Raw genomic sequence first — 18,848 nt, 5'->3', positions numbered from 1 at the left:
TAGGTATAGACTACTAGGGGGCTACGCCCCCTGGCCGCTTCGCGGCCCAACCCCCATACTCGTTCCTCGGGCTTCGCCCTCGGAACTCGCTCTTGGGGGCTGCGCCCCCAAACCCCCCTTCGCTCACTCTCAGAAGAGGTTTGATCCCAAGTACCTTTCCTTAAAAACTATACATAATGTGCACTTCATTCAAAATTCTATCACGTTGATACATAGTTGCAATGTCAAAAATAATCGCTCATTTGAAAAAAACAAAAAGACTTTTGGTTATTTTGGAATGGGACAACAGCGTGAACGAAAGCAACCTACCAACCAACTGTTTGTAAAATACAGCCAGTGAATACAAAATCATCACTTTCCAATAATTAATGTTTTAAAAGAATTTCTGAATTTTCAACACAATTTTTGGTACATTCTATTTGATTTTATGTAATTTTTCGCAATAAAATTTTCAGCCGTTTTCGTGATATTGTAAACAATTTTTAGGATTTGAAACATCATTTTGGATGAATCATTTCATTTCATTCATTTTCATACCACTTTCAATGACTTTCAGCACTTTGAACAATTTTTTTCAACCTCCAATACTTTTGATGAATTTTCAAGCAACCATTTTTGAAATTTTTGGTACCTACTTAAAATTTTTACAATATTTCTTCATTTTCATTTTCAAGTCATTTTCATAAATTTTGATATTTTAACTCGTTTTTTTTTTTTAAATTTTTGAACGTCTTTTATGGCATTCTAAGCAATTTTGGATTTTGCACCGTTTAAGGGTAGGTATGTCAATAATACATAATTTGGTACATAAGTACATAAGTACTGATGCTTCGATTAAAACTTTGATTAAAATGATAGATGATAGACACGAAAGCAAAGCACCAAAGATAAATGGATTTACATTATAACATTAGGAAATAGCAATATTATAAATATTATAATAACTGTTTCTATTGACAATTTCAAGCTTGATCGATTTGCATAAATCTTCTCGTATTGTAAGAATTCCGTTGTTGGAGGAGTGGGAGGTTTGTATGCGCGCGCATGTCGCGTGATCCTGTCTGGAATAACAACGAAAATCGCGATGCATTGTGGTGGTTGTGTGTATGCTTGTGTGGGTGTATAAGTACACGCATCGTCTTAACGGTTTTTTGTTTCAAGATTCCATAAAAAACGATCAAAATTGCACGATCTGAGCAACTTTTTTCTAATCTGTTTTCACCATTTTACAGAGCATGAAATTTCGAACATTTCCCTCGTTGACAGTACCCATCTAGCGTTTTTAGTTTTCGAGATAATTTAATTCAAAATTGTGTAACTGAAATTCGAAATTTGAATTCAAAATAGCTCAAAAACTAAAAACCCCAGAGGGGTAATGTAATCGAGGGAAATGTTCAGGATGTAATGCTCTTTAAAATGAGGTATTAACCACCCTTCTAGCCTTTTTCGTTCTTGATATATTTGAGAATAATCGAAAAAACGGCAAAAACAACCCATTTAAACTCAAAATTTGGGCCCTTTAATTACAAAATTTTTGCCCCCGCGTATTTTTCCTATATTCTAGAGACGTTAAGCTGTCGATTAAAAAAAAAATCAGCTCTCTAGGTACCATAGATCGGGCTCAGGACTTTTTTCCGATTTTTCAGGTATTTTTTAATTAATTTTTTTCGTATTTTTCGCATATTTTTGGGGTATTTATTTTTCTTGCAGCTTTATAGGATAGATTGGATGAAGCGAAAAAATAAAATGTAACGAGTTACGAATAATGTTATGTTACGACGACGATGAAAAAAAAAACACAATTTTATAGTTTCGTAATGGAAAGTTACGAGTACTTACAAAAAGTTGTCTGTGACAGTCACTAATTTGGAAGTGGTTCGTTGTAAATAGGTAGAGTTGTTTTTTTTTTCAAAATCATGTCGTCGTACTGTTTGTTGTGTTTGAAAATCAAAGCATTAAATAGTCGTTTTATTGGCACTTTTTTTTAGATTTTTTAAAAAATTTTTGTGGAATTTTTCTATTCTTTTTCAAGTTTTTTAAAAAATTTTTGGCAGGTTTTTTCATTTTTTTTTTTTTTTTTTGTACAATTATAGAAATAAACTCAAATTCTGGTGTTTCAAAATGATGATAATTATTTTGTCAAATATGCAATAATTTTTTTATATTTTTTTTCCTGTAATTTTTTGATTTTTTATGTATTTTTTTTGTTTTTTTTTTAATATCTGAAATTATTTTCTTAGAATCTGAAAAATACTCCAATTTTTTCATTTTAATAATTATATCAAATTTTTCTGTTTTTTTTTTTTTTTTTTCATTTATTATTTTTTGTTGAAAATTTCAAATATTGACCAGAATCGAAATTTAAACAGATCTGCTCAATTCCTTGTCCCTGCAATTCGATTTCGTGAATTCTATATCTTCAAATCTCTTGAAAGGAGGGAAAGAGATTCAAAAGAGGGGGCATATCACAGCAATCGTTATTAGTGGTCATTGGTCTTGGTCATGCATGTTGAATCCAGATACCTCGAATCACGAAAATTGTAACTTTTGGACCTCGTATTTATAATGCTCGATGCTAATTGACCCTCCTCGAGTACTCCCAAGTTATGTCGAGTTTGGTATTCGGTTGGTGTATTTTTTTGACGCATTCTATGTCATCTGTGTTCTCATCGTACTTCCTGTTTTAATATGATTTTTCTGCAACGAAGTACCTACTCACTGAAGAAGAAGGTAACAAGAGGAAGAAAATTCTTGAATATTTTCGCGATGAAGAGGTGACATGACATACGCGGCATTATTGAAATATCAATGCAGTTACGATACGACGATGATGTTTTATTGGAAAGCGTAAAATTGGATTTTAAACGTGATAAATATTTAAAAAGAATGTCGGATTGCTAAGTGCTGATATGGGACACCTTAAGTACATCATCGTATGATACTCGTATTATTTCTTTTCCCTGTAAATTTGGAGCACCATCATCGTCGTCGCAGCGAAAGAGAAACAAGAGAACGAAAAAGAAAAATTGAAAATGAAATCTTAATCGGTGTCAACTTATGTTATCATTCAATTTCGAAAGCAAAATTGACTGGATGCGGCACCGCCTACATATTCGTTTTGAAGTACATATACAATAATGATAAATAAAATATCGGTCACTGAGACTGTAAGGTATAGGTATATACTTCTCTTTATGCATAAGATGTAGGGCTCGTGCAACGATTAACCGTACCGTTACGAATAAATTTACCGGATTTGTTTTCCTCTTGGTTGATAATTCAGCAGAGAACTCGTTAAGATAACGTAGGTCTTGGTACTTTGGCTCGGCTTTACCTTTATAAGTATTATGTTCCATCGCAAAGATAAGTGCGGACTTTTTGGATGGATGCTAAAGTAGGAAACAGACAGCGGAAGTCGTTTGGCGAAAAATCATCGGCGATGTTTTTTCATTACGCTTTGACGCAGTTCAGTTGACACGAAGAGATTGTTAAGAGATTAGAGCGTGATAAGATTTGAAAATTTCTGATGCGTGGATCATTTTCGCACGAATTGTTCCAGCGAGCGCAGAGTTACGAGTATATAGCTGGATGGCTGGCTGTTGCGGTGCTGATTTGGGGCATTGGCTGTGTTAATAGGCTGGATAAAACGTTGTGTTTAATGGTAAAAGAAATAGAATAAGTATTTAGGTACATCTTTTAAGTATGGATTGAGACTTGGAACTGTCAAAAAATTGCTATTATTGATAGAGGTAGAGATGAATAATTGGTGGGTCGTCGTCGTAGTCGCGCTCCTTTACAGGAGATAGCGTATATGTCCATCTATATTAGCCGGTATCTAGCGTATCTAATTGTTTCTTTCAGGGTCTTGCAGGGGGAGTTGGCCGGTGAGTTTGTTGTTAACAGTTCCGATCGTTTCCTCCCTCTCGTCGATCTTCCTTGGATTTTCCCCTGTACCGCTAGCATGAAAATACCGTTTTCTCGTATTTTATGAGCTAAATACTTTAGCTTTCTGTTTTTGATGTCTTCAACTACGACTTTCCGCTCCTCTCCTATTCTTGCTAGTACTTCCTTGTTGGTAACGAAGTCCTTCCATGAGATCCGTAGTAGCCTTCGATAGCACCACATCTCAAAAGCGGATACTTTCTTCTCCCATTCTGCACTCATGGTCCATGTTTCGCAGGAATACTTCAGAACGGTCCATACGTAGCATCGCATAATTCTCTTCCTCAGATCAATACTCATCGTTCGATTTCCCAGCACATTGGCAAGGTTGTTGAAAGCAGTCTTTGCCATTCCAATCCGTGATTTGATTTCTTTATGATCTCTAGCATCGTTGTTTATCAGTGCTCCAAGGTACCTGAATTGCTTTACATTTTCAATTTCTTGTGATCGGATGTTGATTTTGACCTCTTTATCATCTCCTTTCGTAAATCTCATCACCTTGGTCTTGCCTGCATTTATTTTCATTCCATATTTTAATCCAGCACTGTTGATTTGGTTGATCATTTTCTGCATCTGCGCCTCTGTCTCAGCAAGGATCACTTTGTCGTCTGCATAACTTATTTCATTTATTCTCTTGCCATTGATCTTGAATCCCATTCGTTCGATTCGCGCTTCTCTCATTATTTCTTCTGCGTACACGTTGAACAACCTGGGTGAGAGGGGGCATCCTTGCCTCACACCTCTCTTTATTCCACATCCGTTCTCCGAGTACTCAGTTCCAATCTTGATGTTAGCGCTTTGCTCCCAGTACAGGTTCTTGATTATTTGCAGGTCTTTGTTATCGATATTGTATTTTTCCAGGATCTCCAACATCTTCTCATGGTTGACACGATCAAATGCTTTTTCATAATCGACGAAGCAAGCAATGATTTCCCTATTTGCATTCAGTGCTCTTTGAATGATCACTTTCAGCAGGGCAATTGCATCTCTCGTCCCTTTTTTTGCTACAAAGCCATATTGTGTTTCACTTAGATTTTCATCTATCTTCTTTTCAATTCTGGCATTTATGATGGAGAGTAGTAGCTTCAGTGCGTGGCTCATCAGTGCGATGGTTCTATATTCAGAGCATTTTTGCGAGTTGTTCTTTTTTGGTATTGGTACAAAATTTACTGCTTTGAAGTCCTTAGGCAGAGTGCCTTCATCGTATATTTTGTTTATTATCTTCAGCAGCTCCTTTTCATACTCTGGTGTTAAATGTTTGATCAAGTCTGCTGGTATGAGATCTTCTCCCACTGCTTTGTGGTTTCTGGCTCGCTTCACAGCATTCCTCAGCTCCCACATTTCAATTTGTGGTGCCTCTTCTGTGGATGAAACTGCAAATTGAGCCGGACGTGTATCATCTCCATACAGTTCTTGTATATAGCTGATCCAGACCTCTTCAGTTTCTTGATTGGTAACACAGTACTTTCCGTCTTTTCCTCGCATATATGCTATTCCACTTCTCCTTTTCTTGTGGGTGGCCATCATCTGCTTCACTTTGGTATGCATTTCTCTAGAGTTGTGCCTTTTCTCCAGATCTTCTATTTCTTGACACTTCTCCTCATACCACTTGTTTTTGGCCATTCTGCACATTCCCATGATCTGATTATTTATCACTGTGTATTCATTACTTGGTCTGTTTGCTTGTCTTCGTTCTTCCATCAGATCCAGTATCTCTTGAGTCATCCATGGTTTGTGTTTTCTTCTTCCTTTGAATGGAATAGACTTTTCTGCTGCTGTTTTAACCTTTCGCTTCCATGTTTGCCACTTTTCCTCGATACCTTGTTCTTCTTCCAACCTGTCTTCCTTTTGCTTTTCCAGTTCTTCTTGGAATTTCTTTTGAACTTCTTTTGATTTGATTTTTGCAATGTCAAGTTGTTGGTATCGTTCTTTGCTCTTCTTCTGGCTCTTCAAGACTAGCTGGCATTTTGCAGCCAGTAGTTTGTGGTCAGAGTTGCAGTCAGCACCAGGATATGTGTGACAGTTCTTCACTGTGTTCCTGAATCTTCTTTTTACAAGTATATAGTCTATCTGGTTTCTGACTCGATCTCCAGGACTGACCCAAGTGTATAATCTTCTTTCATGCTGCTTGAACCAGGTATTGCATATTACTAGATCGTGTCTTTCAGCAAACTCTACGAGCATTTCACCTCTTTCATTCTGCTCTCCAAGTGTGTATCTCCCTGCAACTTGGCTGCCATGATCCTTCCCAACTTTGGCATTGAAGTCTCCCATCAAAAACACAACATCATTGTTTTTCGAGCATCTCATCACTTCTTCTAGGTCGTTGTAGAAGTTGTTGATTTCTGCTGTACTGCTTTCCGCTGTTGGCGCATAAACTTGAATTATCACCATTGGTTTTGGCTTGACCTCCAATCTCACGAGTAGTATCCTCTCTGATTTTGGAATTATGGCACTGATTTTATCGCTGATTCTGGTATGTATTAATATACCCACACCTTGTTCGTGTGTGTCTTTCCCAGCGAAGATCATTTCATAATTCTCATCTACCCGGTATCTACCGTTTCCAGTCCATCGGGTCTCACTTACTCCTAACACGTCGATTTGCAATCTCCTGGCTTCTTTAATTACACTAGCAAGTTGTCCAATTTTATACAAAGTTCGTACATTCCAGGTTGCGACGTTGATGTTGTTCCGCCTTGTTTTAACTCCGCGTATTCTTAGCACCCTATCCGGCTGCCTTGGTGGATGAGGATCAGCCTGACGGAGACTTAGGGCCATTGCTAAATTGATGTCCATATAATTCTAGGGAAATATAATGGTGTTGGTTTCCCGTTGCCTTCCACCATGATTTTCTGTTGGGGTTTACTCCCTTAGCCGAATTTGCCAGTTTTTAGGCGCTGGTATTCGCCTACTCACTCTGAAGCTCTTGCGCTTCCCTGGGGCTGGAACGAGTGAGTTGTTGGTGTTCTGCAGCTCTTATGCATTCTTGTTTGTAATCCGGATTTATGTAGAGGCTTGGCCTTCGACTTGCCACTCCTCCCCGTCGTTCCACCAACTGGAGAATTCTGCTTTAGCCATGTTTATCGATTCCGAGTCCATCGAACAGCAACATGTTACCACTCCGCACGACGTGGACGCGCAGAATACCCCTGGTGTTGTCTTCGCCTTCTCATCTGTCCTGGGGGACTGGCTCCTCTTGATGATCCGAGCTACTACCTAGAGACTACCTCTAGCGACAACAACCTGTGCCCTCGCGGAGCAATTGGTGGGTACTTGGTAGAATATTGTGAGAAAAGAAAGCACTTCGTGTCCTGTAATGAGGATTTTCATCTATGATGAAGGATTCAAGATGCTCAATTACATTGACTTTATCGTAGGTTTCTTTGAAGGGAAATCTTTTCTTTTCTTTTTTTTTTGGATTTCAAGGACAAGGATTTGGGTTTTGAGCTCAGTGTGAAAGCTAGTTTTTATTTCAAGACTTAGAAAATTGGGTCAACATTATTTTCTGAGGGGCGATTTTCATGTATTTTTTGCTTTCTGAGCTAGAAATATGGCGCTGTTCTAAAATGTTCAAAAATTTTCAAGGGGTATTAATTTTCAAAATTTGTAGGGATTTAACCTCCCCACTTTTCAGTTGCTCTAAAGAAGAGAAAAATCATGAAATTTTGGGAAAATTAAAAAGAGGTCTTGAAATCAAAAGACGCTCAAAATAGAAGTTTTTGAAAAAATAATCTTGGATTAAACAGTTTTGAGGAAAAAATATCAAGATAAAAAAAATAATGAAAGTTTGAGGTCGAAAAAATGTGGAAATCTCGGGACACGAAAATCTCAAAATCTTGAAATCAAAAATCTTGGGATCCGAAAATCTTGAAATCAAAAAACTCCAAGATCGAAAAATCTTGAAAACGTAAGATCGAAAAAATATCTTGAAATCTTAGAATCTCGAGATCAAATATATTGAAACCTTGAGACTGACAAATCTGTTTAAAAGAAAAATTCTGAAATCAAAAACCTTTAAATCTCAAATGGAAAATATTTCAAGAGGAACAATTTTGAGGGAAAAAAATCTCAAGATGGTGAAATTCTGAAAATTGCAGGAGGTCAAAAAAATTTAGAAATCTTGAGACAGTAAAATTTAAAGATGAAAAAATCTTGAGATCAAAAAGCTCTAAGATCAAAAAATTTTGAAAGCGTGAGATCGAAAAAATATCTTGAAACCTTGATACAGAAAAATCTATTCAAAAGAAAAATTCTGAGGTCAAAAATCTTGAAAGCTCAAATAGAAAATATTTTAAGAAGAACAATTTTAAGGAAAACATCTCAAGATAACGAAATTCTGATGATTGGAGGTCGAAAAAATCTAGAAATCTTGGGACTTGAAAATCTTAAAATCTTTAGACAGTTGAATTTCAAGATAAAAAAATCTTGAGATCAAAAATCTTCACTCTTCAGACAAAAATTCTGGGATCAAAAAATTTTGGAAGCTTATGATCGAAGAAATATCTTGAAATTTTAAAATCTTGAGATTGTCAAATCTGAAATCCAAAAAATTTCAAGAAAACAATTTAAAGATCGAGAAATCTTCTAACAATATGACAGACAAACCTATATTAAGAAACAATTTTGAGATCAAAAATATCAAAAGCTCAAAGTAGAAAATATCTCTAGAGAAAAATCTTGAAATCTTGAGAGACAGGCAAATCTATTTTATAGAAAAATTCGAGATCAAAAATTTTGAAAGCTCAAAATAGAAAATTGTTCGTAACATCAGACAATTTTAAGGAAAATCCTTAAAATAATGCAATTTTGAATCTCGGGGTCAAAAAAACTTGGAAATTTTGAGGCATGAAAATCTTGAAATCCTGATACAATAAAATCTTGAGCCAAAAACTTTGATATCGAAACATCTTGAAAGCTTAAGATTGAAAGAAACCTCAAATTCTTGAGACTTGCAAAAAAACATAAAATTTTGAAATCTAATACAGTGAAAAATCTCCGGGCCTCAAGATCAAAAAATTTGAAGAGAAAAATTGTGAAATCAAAAAATCTTGTGGCTCAAGATCAAAAAAATCTTAAAATCTTAAAATTTCTGGACATTGGATGGAAAAATTTTGAAATCTGAGGCATTGAAATATTGTAATTGAAGAACCCCAAGGCTTTAAGATCAAAACAAGGGGGGATTCTGTGATCAAAAAATCTTGTGACTCAAGATCAAAAAATTTTTGAAATTTTAAAATTACTGGACATTGGATGGAAAAATGTTGAAATCTGAGGCATTGAAATATTGGAATTGAAGAACCTCAAGGCCTTAAGATCAAAACAATTTGAGGAGGAAAATTCTGGGATCAAAAAATCTTGTGACTCAAGATCAAAAAATTTTTGAAATTTTAAAATTACTGGACATTGGATGGAAAAATGTTGAAATCTGAGGCATTGAAATATTGGAATTGAAGAACCTCAAGGCCTTAAGATCAAAACAATTTGAGGAGGAAAATTCTGGGATCAAAAAATCTTGTGACTCAAGATCAAAAAAATCTTGAAATTTTAAAATTACTGGACATTAGGTGGAAAAATTTTCAAGACCCCTGGTCAAAAAATGTTCGAAATCTTCATTTTATGAAACTGGATTGGTGACTGGTGAGAGTAGAATTCAATTCAGATGTTAGTGGTTCATAAAATTTACTCAACATCCAAAAAGATGTTTTTTTTTCAAACTTTGAGAAATGTTCATGTTTGCCCAACTTTCCCACCGAATGCCTTTGGAAATACTAAAATTCTGAGCAGAATTTTATTTTGAAATTGATTCGAAAAGGAATTTCAAGATTTTTTTATAAATTTTGAAAATTGACATCTTTTAAAAATTGATTAAATTGAAAAATTGATTTGGGCCACTGAAACTTGGTCATTGGTTGGAGGGGGGCGGGGACGTAATTTCCAAAAATCCGAAGTTGGTTTAAATCTAACTGTAAAACGAACATTTCAACTTGGTTTCTTTGTCAGTAAACAATTTTCACTCTTTGGCCATTCCCTCTCTCATTCCGTTTTACTGTGCTTTTCGAAATGAAAATTCGAGGAAAACAATCCATAAATAACGTACTTATTTCTTATCTAATAGCGGAAAAAATGACCATTAAAAATGTTGAAAATGAGGTAATTTCCTGCGATATGAATTTTTAAAACTGATAACAGGGTAATAGTTACATTTTGGTCATAAGTTTTGATGTTGTCCCATAATGCTGATAACTCGAATTCGCTATAAATATACGAGTGGTTACTTTTCTCTGCAAAATTATCAGTATTTCAAATCCAATTTGGGTTTTGAAAACCGTGCCAAATATTTTAAAACTGAAAAAAATCAAGAAAAACATTAAAATCCGTAAAATAACATAATAAAATTTTCTTTCAAAAATGAAAAATTCAACCAAGTAAGAAAGAAATTTATCTATACAAATGAAACTTTCAAGGACGATGTAAAATTACTTAATAAATAAACGTAAACGTCGAGTCCGTCGTAAACCAGAAAATGAATATTTTCTATATAGCTACGTGAGGAAAAAAGATAAAGACACAAAAATACATTATAAGCATAATAGGAAAAGCTAAACGTATTACGTTCCATTCTTTAAATTTTCACCAATCGGCAATCTCGAAAATAAAAATTTTAAGTTTTTTTTTTTTCTTATCGTTTAATACTTTTTGAACTCGCGTAGGTGTGACTCTTATTACTAAGTCTCGTGAAGTAAATTCTATTTTAAAAATAAATCCACCGAAAGTAAAAAAAAAAAATAGAAGGATGCTGACGCACGGAAACTCTATAATAAACCGAAATATTATCCGATTAGGAAAAAAAATTAATATTTCGACGTTAATTTTCTCAGAACTGAACAAATACGTGAGTTGCAGAAGGAATATTGTAGAAAAGAAACTGTAATTTATGACCGTATAGCGTTCCCTATTCGTGATTTTTGACAGACCAAGCACGTTTCGCAACTCGTAAGTAATTTATAAAGAAAAACCCCATAAGTAATTTTTGTCGAGATGAAGAGAAGAAATTCGCCACACTTGCGAGATTTTTCAAACGAGTCATAAAAATGATGTATCGCTTTCGGGGCAAAATAATCCTTGATACGAACCACTGCTTCGGTATATACCTATACTATACTCGAGTACCTACCCGTATAATATAATGTACATACGTATGATGTTTTATTCACAAGTTCGACTTTGACGAGCCTCTATTGAGATAATTTTTTCCCCATTTCATGAATATCAAATATAACCGCGTACTCGTCGCGATTCAGGATTCACAATGAGAAAAAAAAATGCTCGTTAACGATGGAAAACTCGTTTGATTTTTTCCTCGGATTGCCACATTGTTCCAATAACGATGCGGCAAAATGTGTTTTATTACAAAGGCTGCGCCGATGGCGTAATTCGAACGAAATTTTTAATAGCAGTATATTTTTTTTTTATCGAGTTTCATATGTACAAATTCAAAGGTTATCTACCTAGCAATTTCTGCAATAAAAAATTATACGAGAAAATTTTTATAAGATGGAAAATGTGGTTTTTTTTACAGATGAGACGTTTCAGATGAACTTTTGTAGTTTTAACCCCCCTCCCCCTCACATCTGCTTACCTCCCCTTTTTTCCCTGTCATGGAGTTATTCGTGTCGATATCACGGACAAATAAAGTGTCATCACTGTCATCAGTCATCGTATTCGAGATCTAATTTTTAAAAATATTTGGAATTTGAACCTTTTACTTTAATTTGGTTGAAAAATCCTCAAAATTTTCCGAATTTTTAGTTTTGAAAAATTTGAATTTAAATCTAAAATCCAACCAATTTTTTGTTTCAATTTTTGCAAAAAATTGTAGTAAGCTTCGTCATTTTTTTTTAATGAAGGAACTACGAGACACGAGAAAAGTTCGTCCAATTGAAAAATGAAAATTTAACGAAAATGATTAAAAAATGAGAACAAATGAATTTTAACTGACAAAAAAGTGATAAAATCTGTAAAAAAGGAAAAAAATTACCCTGATTTTTCTCTAAAACATGTTGATTAGTTTTTCAGTTTTTTTTTTTTTCAAGTTTGAAAATCAAAAGTTTCAATGGTTATCAATTGAGCTAAAATGGACCTGCTGAAAATTTCAGACCTCCAATTCTTATGAAGGGCGAAATCGGTGCCTTCGAAATTCAATTAAAAGGTTATTGTCTATACAATACCTACGTATTCTTCATGTTTTTTTTTCTTTTTGAGTCATGTTTAGACTTAAAATTAACAAAAATAATCTTTCATTCCCCAGGAAAGTAAAAAAAGATGAAGAATTTTAATGAACTGTAAGTACAAAAATTTTTTGGGACCACCGAGTGTAGATTTTTGAAGTTTTCTGAGCCTCTTATGACCTACTTTCAGAGGCCTGGAAGTCGTTTTTAATCATTTCTAACCCAAATATGATTTTAAAATTGAAGTAGTGTTGGAGGTTTTGAAAGTTGGGCTTGTCTATTTAAATGCCTTCGAGTTCTTCTAAAACCCTCCTCCGAATTAAAAAAAAGTTAAAACAACTCATTGCAACTTGATTGAAGGTTTTTTATATTGTGGAAGAAGAGAGGTACAGGGTAAAAAAAAGAACGAATTCGTGACTTTCGGCTGTATGTGAGCGTACCCCTCTCCTCTCCGCTCATCTCCTCTCTTCTCCAAAAAAATGTATAGAAAAGGCACTGAGTGCAGAATGGAACATCAATTTATCAAGTGATACATATGTTGTTTTTTGGGATTTTCAATGATTTCTGAATTATAATACCTGTTCAATAATTTTTCCATTCGAAATACTTACATTATAATTTTTTCGTGTTTTTACGACTTCCTTTTCGTTTTTGATTTTTAGCACATTATTGCTTAATTTTTTCAGAACTTTTATTTTTGATATTATTATTAATTTTATTCGTGCTTTTATAAAATTTACGAAATTTCAGCAAAATATTGATGCTGTTTTTTCAATTTTCTGACACAGATATATTATTTTTTGGCTAGAAGTATGTCCAAAATGTGCGTCAGTGATGAAAATTTCATCAAAAACATTCAGAATAAAAAGTTGAAAATTTAGAAAAAAACAAGTATTGAAATATTTGGAATGGTAATAGTCTTGTCAACGTCATTCACCTCCCCCCCTCCCCTACAAAAAAAGGATAAAATGTCCAAAGACGTTGGAAAATCGAAAAATGAAAAAATTGACTTGTAAAATGTTGACTCCTCGCCTCCTCCTCCTCCTTCTCTAAAAAAAACTCTGAAGTGTTTGCAAAACGCCCTGCCAGTATTTAAAAAATTAAAATGGTCAAATAGATTTTTTCGTCCCCTCCGTTCCCCGCCTCTTCCGTAAAAATCTTGGGTTGTGCAAAGACATTGGAAAATCGAAAAAATGACATGTAAAATGTTGACACCCCCCCCCCCCCCCCCAAAAAAAAAATAAGTCATGAAGCATTTTGAGAAATGTGTTACAAAAAGTTGGCCAAGTTCAAAGTTTGTTGATATCTCCCCCCCTCCTTACCTCCCACCAAAAAAAAGTTATAAAGCATCAAAAAAGTGCAGCAAAAAGTACTTCTAAAGTTCTGATTTTGAAATTTTGAAATTTTGTCAGATCCTGGAAAAAAGTATGTATTCGTGATTTAAAATTTTCCTTTCAAAGGAGCCTTTGATGCAGAAACCACTGTTTTGAATTTTGTTGAGTTTTTTACATTACTAAATTACCTAATTGCTTTTTCTTTTTTTTTTCTTTCATCTTGCCACTTAAATTATTCACCTTTTTTTAATCGGAAAAATGTTTCCAATTTTTTGGTAAAAAATATTGTAATCTTGTTTTTGTTTTTTTTTTTTTTAATAATAATCTATGGATTTAATTTTTGATAGGTATTTAAAACTTGATATCAAGTGTATTTTTTTTCATTTTTTTCATAATATTTCTATCTTTTATTCTCCTCAAATCAGACTTTTGGGTTCAAGCAATGCCGAAATCTTATGTTGGATAGGAAGTACCTACCTCCAGACGGTCCTCTGGTCGAGTATAAAATTTAGAAATTTAATAGAGAAGAGGAGATGAAATCGAGATTCGAGAATTTTCCTCGAGGATCTTTCAAGTCATGATTTTTTTATTTTAAAAAAGGTCTAAAAGAGCACTTTTCAACCTTTGAAATTTTTAAAATATATTTTCGACAATGAAAGGTCTCTATAATGCTCAGAAATCATCTTTGAAAACGGTTTTCTTTTATGATGATGATGATTTCGTATTTTTTTACTCCCCCCTTCCTCCTTATAAAACTTCTTTTGAATTACGATTTTAATACATCCTAATACACTCGATATTCGATGAACAGGGTCTCATGATTGATTCATCTGCACGATTTGTTTAAAAATTTGGTGTAAAAAAAAACAAATAAAAAAGTTCGACCATCTTGCCTACCTGTAAAAATATTGAAGGAACGATGTAGGGTTTTGGAGAACCCCCTCTTTAAATCAATTTTGTATGAAAAAATTGGCAATTTTGGAATGAAGATTTTTTTTTGTCCAATATTACGTAGATTCGAAAAATGAAAAAATTATAGCTTGAAAGCTTCATTTCCCAAACATCTTTCAAGTAGGTATTTTTTATTTTCGCAGCTCTTCGAATTTAATGTCAAGCACGAGTTTATTCAATCACTGTTTTCCCATCAGTTTCACAAAATGGGCAACATTTCAACCTTTTTTCCTCTAATGACTTCCTCATCAATCATTTCGTGAAGAAAATTGATCGAAATAAACCCATATTCGAGTAAATAACTTCCTTCATCACGCATGTACTATGTAAACCATAAAAGTAGCTTCACGTTTTAAAATTTAAAATTGTAGGTAGGTACCTAGAGTCCTAGACCTATACGCTGCGCCGGTAATTGTGCACAAAATTGACCAATCATCTGGCCGCAAACTGCGAACCTTAAAACGTACATATAAGTAGGAAAATTATCATAGCGCAAAATCTGTTCCGTGTTTGGTCTGCGAAAATGTTTACTCAAATACTTACTTCATCGAATCGATATTCTCTCTGTGGTATATTCACCTTGAACCTTATTCGCTCAGTTGAGAATTTTTCTTCGCTGCTGTTCAAAGTGCATCGTAGCTTTTTCTAAAAACCGGCCATTTCGTACGTTGCTGTTAGTCGTTTTTTTTTCGCTCGAAATTTTATGAAAAAAAATTCACTGTCGAGTTTCTTCGGTGGTAAATTTTTACCCAAATGCGATAATTTTTTCGTCCAGGAGGTTTTTCATCTGGATAAATGTGCACATAGGTACGTGATGTAAGTCACCTAGAGCTATACATATATGAAGTAACAAGTGCTTGTTAAGTAGATATTTTAGAAAAGTGTAAAAAATAAATACCTATTCTCTTATAATTGATAGACGGAATTCGAACGTGTGTGTGTAGAATTTGAAACGCGATACGTGTAAATAATTTGAAAAAATTCACCAAGGTGTCCTAAAGTATGTTTTGTTAGCATTGTTTTGGTAACTTGTCGACCAATAATCCTTGACAAACCGTAAGGAAGTCACGATTCGATAATTTCTATTGTATTGATGATTTACACAAAAAATACATATATTGGGACTTGCATATGTATTGAGTGGTACGAGTATAGGTAGGTGTGAGTGTTGGTCTATTTCCTGGGCCGGTGTAATTACCTACAACTATTGGCTTGATTTCCACCAATTCATACCTCATGTGTCCTCTCATCTCCTCTATCATTCTGATGATTTTTTCCTACACTGATAATAACAAGTCGCGAAGATGAAAATGGCGTAAAAAGATGCTGTAGTACAACCTTCGTGAAGAATATTTATCGTCTGTAGCCTTGAATGATGCGTGAAAATAGTAGGTGTGTACTCGAGAATCGGTACTATGGATTTTAGTGAATGATTTGTTGGAAAAAAAATCTATTATCGTGTGTATCTCCAAGTATCGAAGACGTATGGAATTTTTCATTAAATTTTTTACCCATCTAGAAGACTATGTACATAGAAGACACACGAAGAGTTGTCGAACAAGAATGCGAACACGTAGGATGTTGAAAGCAAAAGTGACTTGGGCTCGTTAGTAGTATTAACATTTGGCTGAGGAAGTGACGAAATCAAACCTCGTGTGTGTAAATTGGTGTCGTCATTGTATTTTTTTTTCTTCTTCACGATACCAAAATGTCTTATGCCTGTGCCAGTTTGTCACCTAGCCACGTCTCTATCGTATATTTTTTTTTTTTTGCAGGAAGGAAATTTCGTCAACGACGAACACATTCGTACTTAAAACAATATTCTAATAATTGTTTTTTTTTCGATAGGTAAAGTACCTTGTACGAGTCATACAAATTGTTATAAGGGCAACAAGTGTTTTCTATAAGTTCAACATGGCTGTGTAGCCTCAAGTTAAATGGTATTAGGTACCAATAGTATACGAGTATAGAACGAGGTGTTCTTATGTGTATATGGTATTATTAGATCACGAGGAAGTTGGTGGAATTTTGTTAAACCTTATAGAGAGCTGAGCTGACTATGGCAATCTACACGTTTATTTTGCTATTTAACGAATCGTGATGTTTCGAAATTTTATTCAAAGCATTGACCGTACATATCTATAGTCTGTTTTTGGTATCTCGTTGCGAAGGGCTTCTATACTTACACCAATCTCTATAGTCGTCGTCGTGTCGTGTACCTAACTACCTATACCAATCTACCTACTTAATGCCTCGAATATCTTGATTTCTTATGTACCTCTACCTATATGGTCCTATATCTACTCGAAGTCGATCATGTTGTGATGATTTAAATCGATTTAGGCGTCTTGAAAAATATACAGTACTTACTCATACACTGTGTGCTATTTCGTTATACTACAATGATATTTTAAATTGAACCTTATTTTAAACCTACCTATTTGTATATGTACGTATGTGTGGGTTCAACTTCAATACTGTCTGATCGGGCTCTGTTGTATGATATATTTCATCTATACTGTATACGTTCTATAGGAGTTTGCTTGTTTGTTGTACGAGTAAGTAATGTGTTTATTTGTTTCGACCCGAGGGTATTTTTCTATATTAAGTATGCAGCAAGTGATATAGATGACTGAAAAGTACCCATAGACGTGTGTACTATACAACTACACTTGTTTTGTATGTAATTCTTTTCGTTTGTTTTGACTTCCTTGTGTGGTGGGCTAAAAAAAAATGATAGTTAGCATAACAATGGTTTTTGATGAATTGACAGAGGATGGCGATTGAAATATGTATCGAATGAGGTAATTATTTATGGGTTGAGATTCGTTCAAGTGGGTATTATTACGTTGTAGGAGCAGATTGCGAATGATGGTGTGAGAAAAAGATGAACTAAAACAAAGGGGAAACATGAGAAAATCGAGTACATTTTTTCAGGGTGTCTAACGGTCATGAAAAAGTCATGAATTTTGCTCGAAACACTTTTGAAAAAAATTTTAAAAGCCCATAAAATAAAAATAAAATGAAAAAATCAAAAATTTGTTCAAAAAAATAAAAAAAACTAAAATACCTACTTGCCCACAAATTTTTAAAAAATTTCTCGCTGTTTCAAGTTGTTAAATTTTTTTTGGAGGGGAGGGGAGGGGAGGATTCAATGTGAAAATAGGCCGTGAAAAACTTATGATTTTTTGTTTTGTCTGGTAGTTTTGTTGAACACCCTGTTTTTCGAATTTCTTCAAAAATAAAAAGGAGACAAAAATTGAAAAAATTTCAAACCATCAAAGAAGTTAGATATACCTACATATTATGATTGATTTATAGGTTTTCGAAGACACTGATTCCGATTTAGACATCTGTTTAATTCCAAAATAAAAACTAAGCTCCTTTTTCGTCTCAAGCAGAGCTTATTGAGCTTAAAATTTTGAAGAATTTAAAGCATAGCACATGGGTATCGAATTATTGGCTTTTGAAGGCGCTGATTTCAAATGAAAGCAGAAAAAAAAGTACAAATTCAATTAAAATTGAGGAAAAAATGAGCAAAAAAGTTTTGAAAAAATGCAGAAATTTTTCGAAAAAGTTACAAAAAAATTGTTTATTTTTGAATAAAGACTGGTAATTTTATACCTATTAAAAATTTATGTACCTCGTCATTTTTGTTTAATTTGGTAAAATTTTGTGAAAATTTCAAGTTTCAAAAATCTGCTGGAGGCTTTAGGAATTTTCAAAAAAAAGGCTGGAGGCTCCAGGAAGACTTGAAATCACATGGCAGTCGAATTAATAGCGTGTTAAATTTAAAGTGCGAAGTAAATTTCGGCTCTCCAACATCATTTTGGCAAAATTTTGTAGAAATTTCAAGTTTCGAAAATCTGTTGGAGACTCCAGGAATTTAAAAAAAAACGCTGGAGGCTTCAAAATGACTTGAAACTACCTGCAATCGACCTAAAAGCGTGTTGAAATTAGAGTACAGAGTAAATTTCGATTTTCCAAAATTATTTGGTAAAATTTTGTGGAAATTTCGAGTTTCAAAAATCTGCTGGAGGCTCCAGGAATTTCCAAAAAAGAGCTGGAGGCTTCAAAACGACTTGAAACCACCTGAAATCGACTCAGCCCAGGAATGTGTTGAAATTAGAATGCAGAGTAAATTTTGGTTTCCACCACCTTTTGGTAAAATTTTGTGGAAATTTCAAGTTTCGAAAATCTGTTGGTGGCTCCAGAACTGCTCGAAATGGTTCAAAACTGTTTCTAATGGATTTTGCAGATAGAAAACAGGATGTATTTCAAATTTCAGGTTGCTAGGTCAGTTTGGTGAAATTTTGATTTTTTTTCTCATTTTTGACCCAAATTTGATTTTCAAAAATTCACCAAAAATCTAAAAAAGATTTTCAGCTCC

The 18,848-nt window shown here is 34.0% G+C and overlaps 1 protein-coding gene across 6 annotated transcripts in view; it reads left to right on the top strand.

Moving 5' to 3' along the window:
* LOC135845323 (tyrosine-protein phosphatase non-receptor type 11-like) overlaps window positions 1-18,848 on the top strand; it is a 77,700-nt gene that overhangs the window by 46,599 nt on the left and 12,253 nt on the right. The window contains exon 1 of one of the 6 annotated variants that reach the window (XM_065363812.1): window positions 15,056-15,265. The exons of 4 other annotated variants lie outside the window; for them this stretch is intronic. In XM_065363812.1, the coding sequence (XP_065219884.1) occupies window positions 15,162-15,265 (104 nt within the window). In that variant the 5' untranslated portion in view covers window positions 15,056-15,161. Of the gene's footprint in view, window positions 1-15,055; window positions 15,275-18,848 lie in introns of those variants that run through there. One more of the 6 variants, XM_065363811.1, reaches the window with a different exon arrangement.

Source organism: Planococcus citri, chromosome 4 (assembly GCF_950023065.1).
Source record: "Planococcus citri chromosome 4, ihPlaCitr1.1, whole genome shotgun sequence".
Classification (NCBI taxonomy): domain Eukaryota; kingdom Metazoa; phylum Arthropoda; class Insecta; order Hemiptera; family Pseudococcidae; genus Planococcus; species Planococcus citri.
This window is presented reverse-complemented; position numbering and strand designations above follow the sequence as displayed.